Here is a 15,333-nt window from a genome sequence, read left to right on the forward strand (position 1 = left end):
AAATGACAAATGGCAACTAAAGTTTCAGAAGTCTGAGATACAGAGAAAGAAATCAAGTTACAGGAGAACTAACTTGGAGATAAAAATGGGAAATATGATCCCTTTTACTGTATAGTATTTGAATGGAACTGTTATGTGCTTTACCAGGTCAAGTAAAAATGTGCCAGGCTAGTAAGATATTTAATATAGCCTTCCATAGTTCATTGTCCTACAGCTGCCTGATGAATGCTGAGAACTGTAGTCTTAACATTACAGGGAATTTTGACCTTGATCACTGAGGAAAGGTTTTTTAAAAAAACCTTTTCTCACTTGTATGTCTTCTTATTTTAAAAATGTTCATAGTGAATTTAGCCTTTTTAACAATAAAAAACAATGTCGATTTTTAAATAAATGTTTTAGCTGTACTGTATTTTGCAAAATTTTAGGAGGGTAAAACATAATCTGGCTTTTGTAGATCATAATTTATTTTTGTGTTACATTGAGGAAACTTGAATATATACTTTTGTTTTTGTTCTCAGATACTTTAGATTTGTAAAGTAAAAGAAGTATCATGGAATATGTACTCACAACATGCATGCTATGTTGAATTATACAGATGCCAAATGATTTGGTGTGATGTCTATTACTACCTGTAAACCTGATTCCAAACTATTTTGGATATCTTATCCACTTTACTCAGAAAAACCTAAAGTAGAAAACCATAATATATTTTCATCCAGCTTTCACAATATGAAAAAAAGGGCTTCAGATAAAGATTGGCATTCTTATTTGAAGCAAAAATCTGTTCAGTCATTTCAGTGAGACTTGATCGTAGTGTAAATGGCAGTGTTTATTCACAGCTCACTTTTGCACAGATGGATCCTTAATTTGGCATGTAGATCTCTTTTGGTGGATAATATAATTATTCTTTTTGAGACTGCCTACTATGAAAGAAAGCTATTATGTACAGTAGAATGGTGTGCCAGTAAATGTATAACAACCAGTTCTGGTCCATTGCTGCCACTTCCCCATCTTGCTAGCCACCAAACAGCTAATCCGTGTGACTTGCAAAATTCCATAAAAATGTAACAATTGGCTTTCATGAACCAGTATGGGCTGGCTTCAGCATATCACAGTACATATACAGTCCTTGTCCTTGTTGAGATTCACAGTCGAGGATTTCCTGATATGTATTTCTGTAACATCAAGGACTTGCTATTTTCTTATCTTCTTTCAGAAAAAAATTTCCCACTATAGTTGCTCATGAAATACAGTTCTATGATAATATGGCCCATCCTGCTGAAGGCCAATATAACATACTGGCTAAAGGGCTGAATTTGGGCTGGTGACATCCAGATTTGAGTCCTCAATTACTCAATCTTGAAGGTACCTGGATAACTATGAACATCTCTTTTTCTCAACCTATGATGTAGGATTGTTATGGAGAGGAAGGAGAGACCACCATGTGAGTTAAGATAAGTTCTTGGGGGGAAAAAACTGGGTGTTAAAAAAATTATAATCATGAGGTAATATATTACCAAAGCTAACACGGGCTGCCAATTTCCTTTCTAACCATGCATTTTTGAAGGTTTTTACTGGGTGGAGATAAAAGGTAAAACAAATGCAGTGGCTTAAAACATTCATTTCCTCTTTAAAACCCTTCAAATCTCTTCAGAACCGCAGGGCTTCGTCCCACCCATTTTTAGAGTACTGTATGGCCCTCAAGGTGACAAAAGTAAATTTAGAGTGCACTGCAGTATGCCCACCGTGCAGAATTGTACTCAGAAAAAAAAATAGCATAGAGGTATTTCAGGAACAAAAGGAGTTTTCTATATAAATTCTGCCCAAATACTCTAGCTGAATAATTCATGGTTGGCTTAGAACTATCTGGAACAGCTCTAGGTTTTGAAGACATAACATACAGCAGAAAAATGGAGCAGAGGGGGAGGAGAGATAGCATTTTTTTTCTGACTGGATAAAATAAAACAACTGATCAGCTAAAATGACTGAACTGAACCATAATTTTAATACAGTTTCCATTACTTGTTTTCTAGCTCATTGTGGAAACTGAAGAATTAGCGCTTCTTAACCAATCACTCTGAAGCTTTGATTCTTCCCTGGGGCCTCTCAAGTTTTCTTCTTTAGATAATTTCTTCCTGCAAGGTTTGGTCTTTTTTCTGGTTCTGCCATGACGACGTCCGCCTTGCGTCGACAGGTGAAAAACATTGTGCACAATTATTCTGAAGCAGAAATCAAGGTGCGTGAGGCCACCTCCAATGACCCCTGGGGACCCCCCAGCTCTTTAATGTCTGAGATTGCTGACCTGACCTTCAACACAGTGGCTTTTGCAGAAGTCATGGGTATGATCTGGAGACGGCTGAATGACAGTGGCAAGAACTGGCGTCATGTCTACAAGGCCCTAACTCTTCTGGACTACCTCATTAAAACAGGCTCAGAGAAGGTGGCTCATCAGTGCCGGGAGAATCTGTATACCATTCAGACTTTAAAGGAGTTCCAGTACATAGACCGTGATGGCAAAGATCAAGGCATCAATGTTCGTGAAAAGGTGAAGCAGGTGATGAGCCTGTTGAAGGATGAAGACAGACTGAAGCAGGAAAGAGCCTACGCCTTGAAAACCAAAGAGCGGATGTCCATTGAAGGGATGGGTATTAGCAGCAGCAATAGCAACAGCCACCAGCTTGCCTATGGACGGCGGGCATCACAGTATGGTGATGACTACAGCAGATCAAGAGGTTCTCCATCCTCCTTTAATTGTGAGTACTGCAACGGTATGTGGGCGTGCCACCTTTTCTCTAGTAGGTCAAGTCATCTTTGCCAAAGGAAACTTGAAAACGTATAATCTAATTTGTGAATGCTTTCATGGGGACTTGGGTTTCCGTAATAAAGTTCATAGACATCTTGAACAGCAGTTGCAATACACTGCAATGTAAAGATGTAAGCATATGCTTTTGGAGGCAATTGTTTGCAACACTGCCTGAAATGTTTCCAAATTTCTACCATTTATCGCAATGGAGCTTGAGAAATGAAACTTGGCAAGTACCAAGTAATATTTGAGGGTCACAGATTGCTGATAGTAGGAATGGGCACAGATTCAAAAGGCCCATGGATAGAAACTGTTCCAAGCGTGTAGATTTTTTTATTCCTTGACATTTTCCCCAGTATCTTTTATGAAACTACAGCCAAACCTTCCCTGTTTCTACCATCCTTAAGCAGAATTTTTATAGGTCTTTACATAGCTTTTACAACCTTGAATAAAGTATAGTTTCATTTGGTTGAATGCAACTAAAGAATCCTAGATAAATCCTAATAGGTTGGACTCCCTGATCCTGTAGGGATCTAAAATTATGTTTAGCTGAACAAAGTTACGTATATTTCCACTTGAAATATTTCTGGATCACATGGAGAATATAAGATTGAATGGGGAAGTGGCATGGTGTACAGCCCTATCATTTTGCATTTTTGAAAGCTTTCAGAGGACCAAATTGTAAGAAGGGTACATGGCTATCTAGGTAGTATTTAACTAAGATTCCCAGCATCTTTTACCATCTTTTATGTGGTAACTGCATTTGCTGAGAATTCTATATATCTAGGGCAGTGATGACGAGTCTTTGGACTCAGCAGGTCAAAAATTTAGAAATTGACTCTGCCATTGTGTCATGCTTTCTTGAACAAAATAGAAGGATCTCCTACCCCTCACACCCTATGTAGACCACTGTGAACAGCAGCACTTAGAGGAAGGGCTGACGCTGGGCCTGAAATAAAGGCCTGGACCGTGACTTTAGTCCTTGCAACACCATTACTGCTACTCAAAAAGCCATTCCCCAAGATGGCATTGTCCCTGCAGCCTTGCATTCCCCCAGGGTCTGCCATGCACTGCTTACCTTCAGGCAGTGTTCTCTTTCTATTCACAGGCTCCTGCGGCCTACCTGAGACCCACAAGGTTTTTATTCTTGAAGTGACTTTGAAGAATGCTCTTCTACAGCCTATGAAAATTGTCCAAAAGCACAGTCCATTCTTGCATGATTTTCAGAGGTTGTGTGACTTCCAGAGGCTCTAGAGGCTGGGGGAGAGCATGCCCCATTCTCATGCGGCCTCTACAGCCTCTGAAAATCATGCGAGAATGGGCCATGCTTTTGAGAATAGTTGTCAGGTGTTGGTAAACATTGGCATGTCACCAAAAATGTCATGGCATGTTACCTTTGACACATGTCATAGGTTTGCCATCACAGATCTAGGGAGTCACAGATTCCCCTTGCCTAAGGGTGGAGATTAAGCAGGAGAGTTAGAGAAATAAAAGAAAATTAGGTGGAAATTATATGTTCTGTCTTAAAAGGCACTTCTTACAAGACACTGAACTTAAAGAAAAAGAACTATTAATATCACAACTCATGGGTATCACATACAGTCACATGAGTATTTTTTTTCATATTCTTCTTACTGGCAAATGCTGAGCATATATACTCTTCAAAGCATATAAATCGCATAGGTTTTGTCATCCTCTGTTTTATTATCTACATTATCTGTCAATTCCTGCAAAGAACTGCTTTTTAAGAATGTTGTATATTATGAAATGGATCTTTTGGCTGTGATATATGTTTCAGTGGCTAGTAAAGCTTAAGTAGTAATTCATACAATCAGCTTCTCTGCCCCAGTAAATGATATAGACTGTAATAATGAAATGGGAATGGATGGTATATTTAGGCATTAAGAAATAGCTATGTGGGAAATAGATCAGCTCCTCAGACTTTTCTTTCTTTCTTCTTGTCACGCTGTCTCTCTTTCCTTTCTGTTTTTTCCGAGTACTGTATAGTGTTATTAATCGAAAAATAAACAAGACATTCGGAACCGTGAATTTGAGCAGATGCTGATGTAGTCATAAAATAAGCAAGGGGAATATTCATCTTGCAAGACTGCAGTTGTTGAAATTTTGCAAGCTAAGTAGTAAGCTTGCAAAATTTTTAATTTTCAAAAAGCTCAATGTTTCTATATAGTGTACAAAACTATCTGTTTTATAATTAACCACTTCTACCATGCATCCTGTAGAGCATTGTGGATATTGAAATGTCTGAGTTCCTAGATTCCTTGAGTGGCTGTAACTAACAACATTTTTTTTTTGTTTAGAAGTCATTGTGAATATATTCAGTGAGGCTTCTGAGGTAAAAGTCTGTGACTAAAAGAAAGTCCTTAGAAGTGGGGTTGCCATCTGAATAAACTAACAGAGAATTGCATTTTAATTCTATGACTTTGATGTGGACGTGGGGGGGGGGAATAGCACTAGCAGTATTAGCATGCCAGATGTTGAAAGAAAAATCATCCTTTGAGCCTAAAACACATTTTTAGGCATACAGTATGGGCCTTAAATCCTACACACTCACAGTTTCTGACAGAATTTTGTGTGGATGGGGAAAGGGGATTAGAGTCCCTCAGCATTGTAACAAACGCTTGTGTCTTTTATATGTGCCTCACAACATCACAAATATGACCCAAAGGAGTGGGGCTTGTGCTGTGACCCTATAACACTGCTGACAAAACCAGCAACACCCTGCAGATACTGCTGTTTCGAATCTTAGTTCGGTACCAATGTACTTTTTTTTTTTGTTCCCCATACCAAACTCAAGGAAAATGTTGCTATAGAAACACAAGTGGATTGGAGTTTTCAAAATAAAATATAACTGCATAAAATTCCCATCATGAAGCATTTTTTTGCCCACTGCATGTGGGTTAGTCATAGTCTTCGACTGTTGGACATCATATGAAATTAAAACACAGAAGGTTGGTAGGCAGAAAATGGAGACAACCATCAGCACAGAAAGAGATTATTGTAAAAAACATTTTTAGGACAGGATGGAGGACTGCTTTTCTCTTGAGGGCAGCATTTCCTTGAAAATAAATTACAAATAATTCCTCCTTCCTCTTCTGACCTTCCCTCTTTCAATCCTCTGTCTCCCACTCTTCTTTCTCTTAGTCTTTTTCTCTTCATCTCTTTCTCCCTATTCAAGTGAGGCAGGATTCAGAGTGCTTATGCTACACAATTCAAGAGTCACTGGGAGTTGGGTGGCCTGTATATTTAATAAATTGTTATTAATAATTAACGGATAGCTTTATGTTTATGTAGTGTATATTGGAGGGGGCGACCCTTTGAGAGCTGTATGCAACAAAATTTCATTTTAATGTATGCTGATTAGTGTATGAGTGTGCATAAAAGTGACAATAAAGTTATTCTATTCTAAAAAAAATATTCTTACAGGGGAGCTTCTGTAGATCACCAATGACTGTGCACCCATTTTCTAAGAAAGCATTATAGAAACAACTGGACTTTCTTTCAGAGCACATTTTGGATGGCTTTCATTCTACTTGCCCTACTAATTGGTTTTTATCTTTGGTTTCAGCTTCTTCATCATCACCTCGGTTCAGCTCTGACCTGGAGCAGGCAAGGCCACAGACTACCGGTGAAGAAGAGCTCCAGCTTCAGCTTGCCCTGGCAATGAGTCGAGAAGAAGCAGAAAAGGTAATGGCTTTTGTTCCAAACCAGCTTCCTTAGTGCCTGGCAAATACCAAGGGAGAGCACCAAGCACACTCAATGCCACAAAGGTTGAATGTGAGCTGGACCAAAAAGCCAAGCACAATAAAGCTGAAAATGGGAATAATGAGAAAGAATACAATGTCTTGCTTCATTCCCCAAGGAAGGTTTTGTTGGCTTGTTGGAAGCAGACGCAGGTGCACTTTGATAAGGAAGCAACCTTATTTATTTGTTTGTTTGCTAAATTTATTTGCCACCTACTACCTCACCAAGGGGCTACTCCAGGTAGATTACAAAAATAAAAAGTAATAAAATGAAAGGCGTGTAAACAGAACCAAAGTAAAATAATAAAACCATAAAATAAACAATGAAAAAGAACACAACGAGAATACACCAATATGGTGACCAAAAAGATGGGCAGGTGGAGAGCAAGGAGGGGAGTTAGAATCGGTCATTAATCCAGCTGCCGCCTCCAGTGTGGAACTCCCCCAACTGAGTCCCCAGGCCAACTGGTGGAATCATGCCTTCAGGCACTTGTGAAAGGATAGGAGGGTGGGGGCAGATCTTATCTTAGAAGATAAGATGTTCCAAAGAATGGGTGCTGCAGCAAAGAAATCTCTTCTTCTGGATCCTGATAATCAGAGATTTTTGACTGACAGGATCCGAAGTAGGCCTTTCTTCCACTGTGTAAGAAGTTCCTTTCTTGTAGAAGGAAGTATTTTGTTGTGAGTCCTATTTATGTAGTAACAAAATAGGACCAATAAAGCCTTAGGCACAGGCAAGGTATCTCCTACTTGTTATCAATTAAAGCTAGTTCCATGTTCAGGTAGTCTTGACTTACCACCATTTGCTTAGCACTGTTGAAAGTTATGACGTACGTAAAAAGGGGACTGAAAAAAATGGAAGTTCCAATGGTCAGCCTCCCCATGATCACATGATCACATTTTTGGCACTCGGAACATGGCTGAAGAGTCCCACAATCGTAAGACTGCAATTTTGCTCAAAACTTCTGGTTTTAAGCACAAATGCACTGCAGCAAACAATGGGTTTGCTTAATGACTATAGTGTTCACTTGACTGCAGAGCTCACACTTACAACCACCCGGTATGTTTAACAACTGCTGCAAAAAAAAAATTGTAAAATCATGTGACCAACCCATTTTATGACCATTACGACTTATAATCATAATGGGCAGGCTCCATTATCATTGTTACTTGAGGACTACCTGTAACAGAACGTAGGGATGCAGTTACAAGGTATTATAGAAGCTATTATGCCTGATTTTAATTGTGTTGATTTTATGCTTTGAATTTTGTGTATTTGTTTATTTGGTTACAGCTGCCATAAATGCTGATACAAGTAGGAAAGTGGTTGATAAATGTAATTAAATAACTACCGTAAAATACATGAGGAAGGCAAATTTAATTCCAGTATTGGCACCTGGAAGATGTAGTAAGTGTTACACAGAACCATAGAATGTAACAATTTGAAGGGATCATATAAGTCAACTCAGTGCTGAGTGCAGGATTATATTTGAAAACCTCCAGCAAGATGAAGTCCAATGATGATCTAGATAGACTAATCCACTGCTTAACCGTTCTTAATTCCCAAATTTTTTCTTAAGTCCAGTGAGTCAGATGTGGTTGCTTTGTTAAACCCAGTGTCTTTCAGGTGTGCCCTTTGAGTATTTTGGGTAGGGTAGGACTGAAGGCAACAGGGCTTGAGGACAGCTAAAAAGATTGTCTCAGAGCCAGGGGCATCTGGGTGGAGTGTTTGTCAGAAAAGTCAAGCTGGTATCACTTGCATAATTGAATGTCCACCCTTTTTTGCATGCATGTGGCACACATGAAGAAGGGACAAGGCTTTATCCCATGGGTGCTTACCATCTTGTCTTTTTGACCCTGCCCCAGTATTTGGATCAACACTGAATGTGGGCAAGGCAGATAGTTTTGGAATATCACTGTCTGCAACCTTGTTGAATTTGGGTTTTGATTTTCTTAAGACTGTTTAAGGTAAGCAAAAGAATTCCAGATATCATCAAGGGGTATTAACAGTTTGTTGATTTAACTATCTTTTCTCTTGTACACTAATACATGCAGAGTCACCTGGTAATAGTAGGTTACACTGTGCCTTAAATCAATAAGATAAGCTTTTGCAGTGGCTGCATGGTCTACCTCCCTTTTATTCTTTTATCATGAATGTCCTCTAGCAACGTCATTAAGAAAAATAAAGAACATATCAAGGTCTTCCTCTTCCCACTTTTCAAAATGCAATTCCCTGAAGATAAGGCATAACAATAAGTGTTCTATGAGTAGAAGGGAAGACTGTAGAACATGCATTTCTTTTCTTCCTCCTCCTGCATTTCTAAAAATCATTTTCAGAAGAGAGGGAGGTTATAAAGTATTATTGGCTTTATTTTATAAGACTGTAGTGGAAGCTTTGTTTAAAGAGCTCTTATTGTTATGTCCTTATTTCCGGCAACTCCCCCTTTCCACTGAATATATGTCATAACCTCCAGAGTTCGATTGGCTCACCCTCTGGAGGGATTTTGGAAGGGCCCAAGAATCGCCTTGTGATCTTGTGCACACTGGATTATTGTCAGATTGCTTCACTGATGTCAGTAGGACTTTCTTGTGAGTGCAGACATATATAATTGTATTGCACATTTCTATATCTGTGGTCTTAGATTTTCATAGTAGGCACTGAAATGATTTAAGATAAAATGGGACATTATTTGGTGTATTTTTTTCTTGTGTCCTGATCATGTGCAGGCAGGGGATTATGGGAGCTGAAGCTACCATATCTGGAAGTAAGTAAGTTTGGGCAGCCTGAATTCTGGATTACTTGGTAGGATTCTGTTGTTTGTGTTTTTAAAACACTGAAGTATACCCAGGATTTATTGCTGGCAGCTATCAAGAAGGATCTGATATCTTATAGCTAAAACCAACGGTATGTATTGGCTGCTAGCTTAAATTCCTTGTTGTCCTTTAATGATGCAGGAACAGTTCCTTCTAGTCAGTTCTGGGATATGTCATCTATAATGCAGCATGTGGGTCATGTGTAATTTCCTCACAAGTGATTTCCACTTGTGAAGCTATGAAGATGTGGTTAGTCACTAGTAGGAAAATGTGTTTACTTTGTTTTGCAATGTTGAAGATGAACCAAGCATGTTACAATTCTACTGTGTCCTTGCAACTTACTAAACATAATATTTTCTCATTTGATTGACAGCACTTTCAGATCATGCCTCAGAGGAACTTGCACAGAGTGCATCAGCATCCTATCGGCTTTGCAAATGGTCTCCAACAGAAGTGCCTTTAGACCTAGAGAAATTGCATCTGACAGGGCTTTTTAACTTCTCTGAAAAGATTGCCAGAGCTGTAGCATAGTAATTGGCATCCCATGGCTTCCTATCAGCACATCTCCTGCTCTCTTTCTAGGCATTTAAAACATTTGTTTAAGTATGCAAACAAGGTCAATTCCAACTACCATTCTTGCCACAAATGGCACCAGTAACATTGAATAAGCAGGAAGCTGATTAAGACAGTCCCAGTCTGGAGATTTTGACTTGGGGCAATGTTCCCCCACCTAGAGGTTTACACACTTCTGAAAGCTAGAACTACTTCTGAAAGTAGTTCACAAACTTATTTTTCTAAAAATTAACAGAATCCACTCTATGTCCTTGTATAACATGCTGATAAACCAGCTCAATCTTAGTCACTTGAGGAGATTATCGTGTAGCCCTCACTGTTTACTTTAGATTTTTGCTTCAGGTGCCAAAATATTCAGGGCCAGTTTATGTCTCCTTGAATGAGGCTTGAAAGGTTGCTTATACAAACAAGTTTTGGATGTTGTTCTTAATGTAGCATCAGTCCTGAGGTATATCTGCATAGCAATATTGGTTGAATATGCCTATAATTTAAATTTTGTTTGGATGAAACCATCTTTCAGGCTACTTAAGAGTAAAGTTCCTTCACTCTTAAGTAGCATGCTAGTTCCTGGTTTTGGTAAATATATGTGTATGTGTGTGTGCATTGCAGTGATTCACTTTACTGGTTGGTAGTTGTGAGGCAGGAGAGATTGGCTTGACGGCTTTTCCTTTCTGGGTTGTTACAAGAGTCAGTTCTTTGCTCCTTGCTGTTTACCATTTACATTAAACCACCAGAAGAGGTAATTAACCCCAAATATTTGGGGTTAAGTATGTTCTCCAGGCCAGACAGGAAATGCAGTTGGAGTCCTGTCCAAGTGACTGGAGGCTTGAAGGCCTGGATGGGTGAGAACCAACTTAAATGGAATCCTAGTAAAATGAGTTGCTATTTGTCCATTTGAATTCTCTGCTTGCTCCAATGGTGTCTCTTGATGGGATGTCCTTACTCCTGAAGAAGCAAGCCCATGGTGGGTGGTTCTTCTAGACTGGCTGCTTCTGTTGCAGCAGCAGATGGAGGCTTTTTTCCAGCCACATTAATATCCAGTTGCAATCCTACCTGAGTAATAGGATCTTGCTACAGCGACACATGCCTTCATTACCACCCGCTTAGACTACTGCAATATGCAAAATGTGGAGCAACTTTTCAAGGTCATATGGAAGCTGCAGTTGGTTCAGAGCACAATTTGTGTAGTGAACATTCCCCAGAACAGAGCAATGCTGTAATGCAGGGGTGAAATCCAGCAGGTTCTGACAGGTTCTGGAGAACCGGTAGCGGAAATTTTGAGCAGTTCAGAGAACCGGCAAATACCACCTCTGGCTGGTCCCAGAGTAGGGTGGGAATGGAGATTTTGCAGTATCCTTCCCCTGCAACGCCCATCAAGCCACACCCACAGAACCGGTAGTAAAAAAAATTGGATTTTACCACTGCTGTGATGTGGTTGCCAACCATATAGTAGTCACTAGTTGGCAATATAATTGGGGTATTTTAAATTTCTGGGATTTTAATTGGAGCCTAATTATTTAATGATTTTAAATTTTAATTGTTGTTTTGTTCTGTGTTTTTAAATAGGCTGTACACCGCCCTGAGTCCTTCGGGAGAAGGGCGGTATAGAAATAAAATTATTATTATTATTATTATTATTATTATTATTATTATTATTATTATTATTATTATTATTATTATTATTATTATTTGCCAATACTGTAGGGCCATAGATGCAGTTTAAAGTTGTGGTATTAACCTATAAAGTCTTACAAAGTTTTGTGCCTAATTATCTGCAATGTCACATTCTCCTATTGGATTTTGCATGGTCAATCTACCTGGGAGAAACTATTAGTGGTGTCCCATTTTAGGAAGGTAAGGGGGAGGGGAGTCTCACTGTAGCTGCTTATTAGTTGCTGCACTATTTTGGGGAAGGACCTTGTAGTGAACATTCATCTGCCTCCTATCCTGTTATATTCAAAACATAGGTCTTCTAGATACCATTTAGGCCTTACTCCAACTTGCTTTGTTTATAGTTGGTTTCGATTTATTTTATTTTATTCCATATTTTTATTAATTTGTGCACTATAGTTTTGTATATATTTTGTTTCTTATGTATCTTATCTAATAGACCATTGGAAGTCCCTAGAGATTAGCAGTCTATAAATATAAGAATTATAATATAGTTAGCTTGTAACAACTTAGAAGACCGTTTTCATAGACAAATGAGCTAGGAAAAATCAATGGCAAAATCAAATCTGATTAAAGCTTATTAAAAAGCTAACAAAGAATGTTTAAATTTGTGAGAGAAAAATTCTTAAGGATCTAGACATGATTCAAACTTTTAAAATGTTTTAAAGTTCAAATCATGTCTATGTTCTTAAACTTTGTTCATAGGAAAGTTTGTTCCTACAACATTCTTATAACTCTTTATAGGATTCCTTCTCAGTTGTGAGTTAGCTACACTAAAGGAAATAGAGTCAGATGCTTCAAAGGCAGCTTCCCAAAAGTTGAGTAGGATAAGGAGGAAAATGGTTTTTTTAAAAAATCCAAAATGTGGTAAATTGGTAGTGAAGAATCTTTAGGACATAATTGCAGTGAAGACTGTTCCAAAATGTTTTGGATGAAAGAGGTGTTGGAAATCATTTCACTACATTGATTAGAAGAGTGAACCATATAGGCAGAATCCCCTTGCATGTTTTGGCATGATGACCCATTTATAATTGCAAATGCAAGCTATCTCTGAAAATAATTCCTCAGACCGGTTATGCTGCATTCTAGGTCAAAGATGGGAACGTTGCAATTTGTCATTTGTGGCCCCCAAATGTAGGAGGAGCAATCTATTTGGCTCATTAGACAAGTTCCGTTGGCTCTTTCCAAGTTCAGCAGCCTGGAATAATCTCTTAAATAGACAGCACTGTAATATTATTTCTTTCTTTCTGTGTGTAAGCTTCTGTCAAGAACAGATGTCAAGCCTTCATAAATCTTCAAACTTTAGCCAGATGACATGATAACATTCTGTCCTGCTGACTACATCTGGCAGAGACCTCATAGAAAGTGGAGAGAATTCAGTCATTCTTGAGCAAAAAGAGAAATGCAGGATTTAAGGCTGACATTTTGCTGAAGCAGCTTTCTAATATGGCGTTGAACATCCCGTGTAACGAGCAACATTTTAAAAACCCTCACAGTGACATCTTCTTTTTCTGGCCTCTCAGATGTCACTGCCTGAAACTGTTTCACTTTGCTGTATGTAGATTGATATTGCTTTGCCGAGAGAAACTGGCCATTTTGTGTAAGGCCAAGACAGACATATACATGAAGACCTCAAATGTGCAACTGGCATCTCTCAACCATGCAATCACCAGAGTTTCCTAAGGCTTCTTCCCACTCCATATGTTGCCAGGGCAAATTGCTGTAATTACAGCACATACTTATTTTCCTTTGGGGGGGGCAATCCCTATCTTATTTCTAAGATAGAAGTGGAGCTTCAGTCAGCACAGATTAGAAGGTTAATTCCAGGGACTCCTCCCTTCATCACCAGTCATCACAGGAAAGAGAACTACTGGTAGAATATTTGAAATGGATATTATCTTTGCAGCTTAGGCTTTGAGAAAGCCTTTACTTGCTATAATGTCCAGGAGCAAGGAATCTAAAGAAGAGCCTTCCTATGTATTTAAACAGGCCACGATACATATAATTACAAACTCTTAACTTTAATTACTGCAATATCTAGAAAGTCAGATAAGGACTGTATACGTGTAGAATATTTTTTATGATTGTAGATGTATAATAGGGTAAAAAAAGAGAAGCAGGCCTAAAAATATGACTCCAGAGTATCTTTACTAGAGAACCAAACAACTTTTGGAGTTACAGGTCTCTGATTTTTCGTAACTGAAGCAGAGAGGAGCCTCTGAATAAATGTGTACAACCAATTAGAAATCACAACATTTGTAGCACGTACAAATACAGTACTATATTGGGCCCTTCTTTAGCTCTGGCATTCTCAGGGAAAGCCAAAATTGGTTTACAATATATCTTTATGCTTGGATACACCAGATTCCATTTTCATATTCCACCTTTTCAGTGGAGTACTGACTATGTTGTTCTAAAACTAGGATGCAAGCCAGGCTAAGGAGGTCCAAAACAAAGCTGTTTCTTCCTCTATCAATCTGGTAAACTTTGGAAATGAATATCAGAGATTACAATAATCAAATTCCCTATGCTATCTCTTGTTAATTGAAACTCATTGTCTATATTTGTGCTTTGATCTTTGGTTGTAATTAAGATTTTTGTTTCTTTCTACTAACATCTAGGGGACATTATCCTGATCCATCAAGCAATGTTCTTGTTTTAAGTCAGTCTTCTGAAGGAGGATGTCCTAGACTGACTTAAAACAAGAAAACTATTTGGAGAGCATGGCTTTTTTTCATGTTAGCAGGAGGCATCTCTATGCTTATAGAAATCCATAAGCAAAAAGATTCAAGGACTGACTAAAGCATAGAGTTATGGTGACAAGAACTAACCTTTCAACCTAGTAAAGACAGACAAACCTGCTCTTCAGCTGTGCATCAAAATAAGTAGGACATCAGGAGGTTTATTCAGCCCCAGCATAATCATGGGGATGTTGTCATATCCTTTCATTATTTTTAATTATTATGTCTAGAAAGCAGGTCAGAGGTGCCTAATACTGTTTATAAGTCCTCTATTCTGCTGCACAGCAACTTGTTATCAGCTGAGGGCATCTCAGACATGCTACATATTCTATTTTCCCCCTTCCCCTTCCAGCCCCTCCTCTCATTTTTCCTGAATTCTGAATTTTGGAGATTTGCACGCAAAACACCGTGGCATGGAGAAAAATCATGCCTATGTAACCATTCTCTCTCTTACAACATATTTTTAAGCATTTTAAAATAATCAGAATTAAATACTTGCATAATTGCAATATTCTAGAGTGACTCCAGAAGTACAGACAGGTTTATATACTTAGAGAACTCACTTTTATTAGGACATGAAGTAAGTAGCTTGAGGTTTGTCATGTTTCTGTTGCTTATTAGGCTGAATGGTTTAAGGGTAAAGTGGCTCACTTAAATGATGAAGGAGCTTGCAATAAAGAGCAAAATAAGGCTGGATGCTTTGATGGTCTGGTTTTACAAGCAGCAGCTGGGCCCATAATGTATAGTTTCCTGCATGGCTCAGGACATGCTCTACCATTCGCTTTGAACTTAGATTTCTTCACAGCAAAGTAGGTACAGAAGCTATAATTTGAAATTGCTATGTTTATAGACCTGATAGGTGGATTTGTCCAAAGGATCATTCCTCATTTAATAGCATTGTAAGTTTACATAATTTCTACTAAATACAGTAACTGCTGATATTGTTCAGCTACATAGATGTCAGAAGACA

At 38.5% G+C, this 15,333-nt stretch overlaps 1 protein-coding gene across 1 annotated transcript in view; it reads left to right on the forward strand.

The window, feature by feature from the left end:
- The first annotated feature begins 2,103 nt into the window (after positions 1 to 2,103).
- Positions 2,104 to 15,333, forward strand: part of EPN3 (epsin 3) — a 29,695-nt gene continuing 16,465 nt past the window's right edge. The window contains exons 1-2 of the mRNA XM_070934657.1: positions 2,104 to 2,768; positions 6,390 to 6,508. Coding sequence (XP_070790758.1) covers positions 2,168 to 2,768; positions 6,390 to 6,508 — 720 coding nt within the window. The 5' untranslated portion in view covers positions 2,104 to 2,167. The remainder of the gene's footprint in view (positions 2,769 to 6,389; positions 6,509 to 15,333) is intronic.

This window comes from Pituophis catenifer, unplaced genomic scaffold, assembly GCF_029215685.1.
Source record: "Pituophis catenifer annectens isolate HBS135680 unplaced genomic scaffold, rPitCat1.0.hap2 SCAF_2, whole genome shotgun sequence".
In the NCBI taxonomy this organism is placed as follows: Eukaryota; Metazoa; Chordata; class Lepidosauria; order Squamata; family Colubridae; genus Pituophis; species Pituophis catenifer.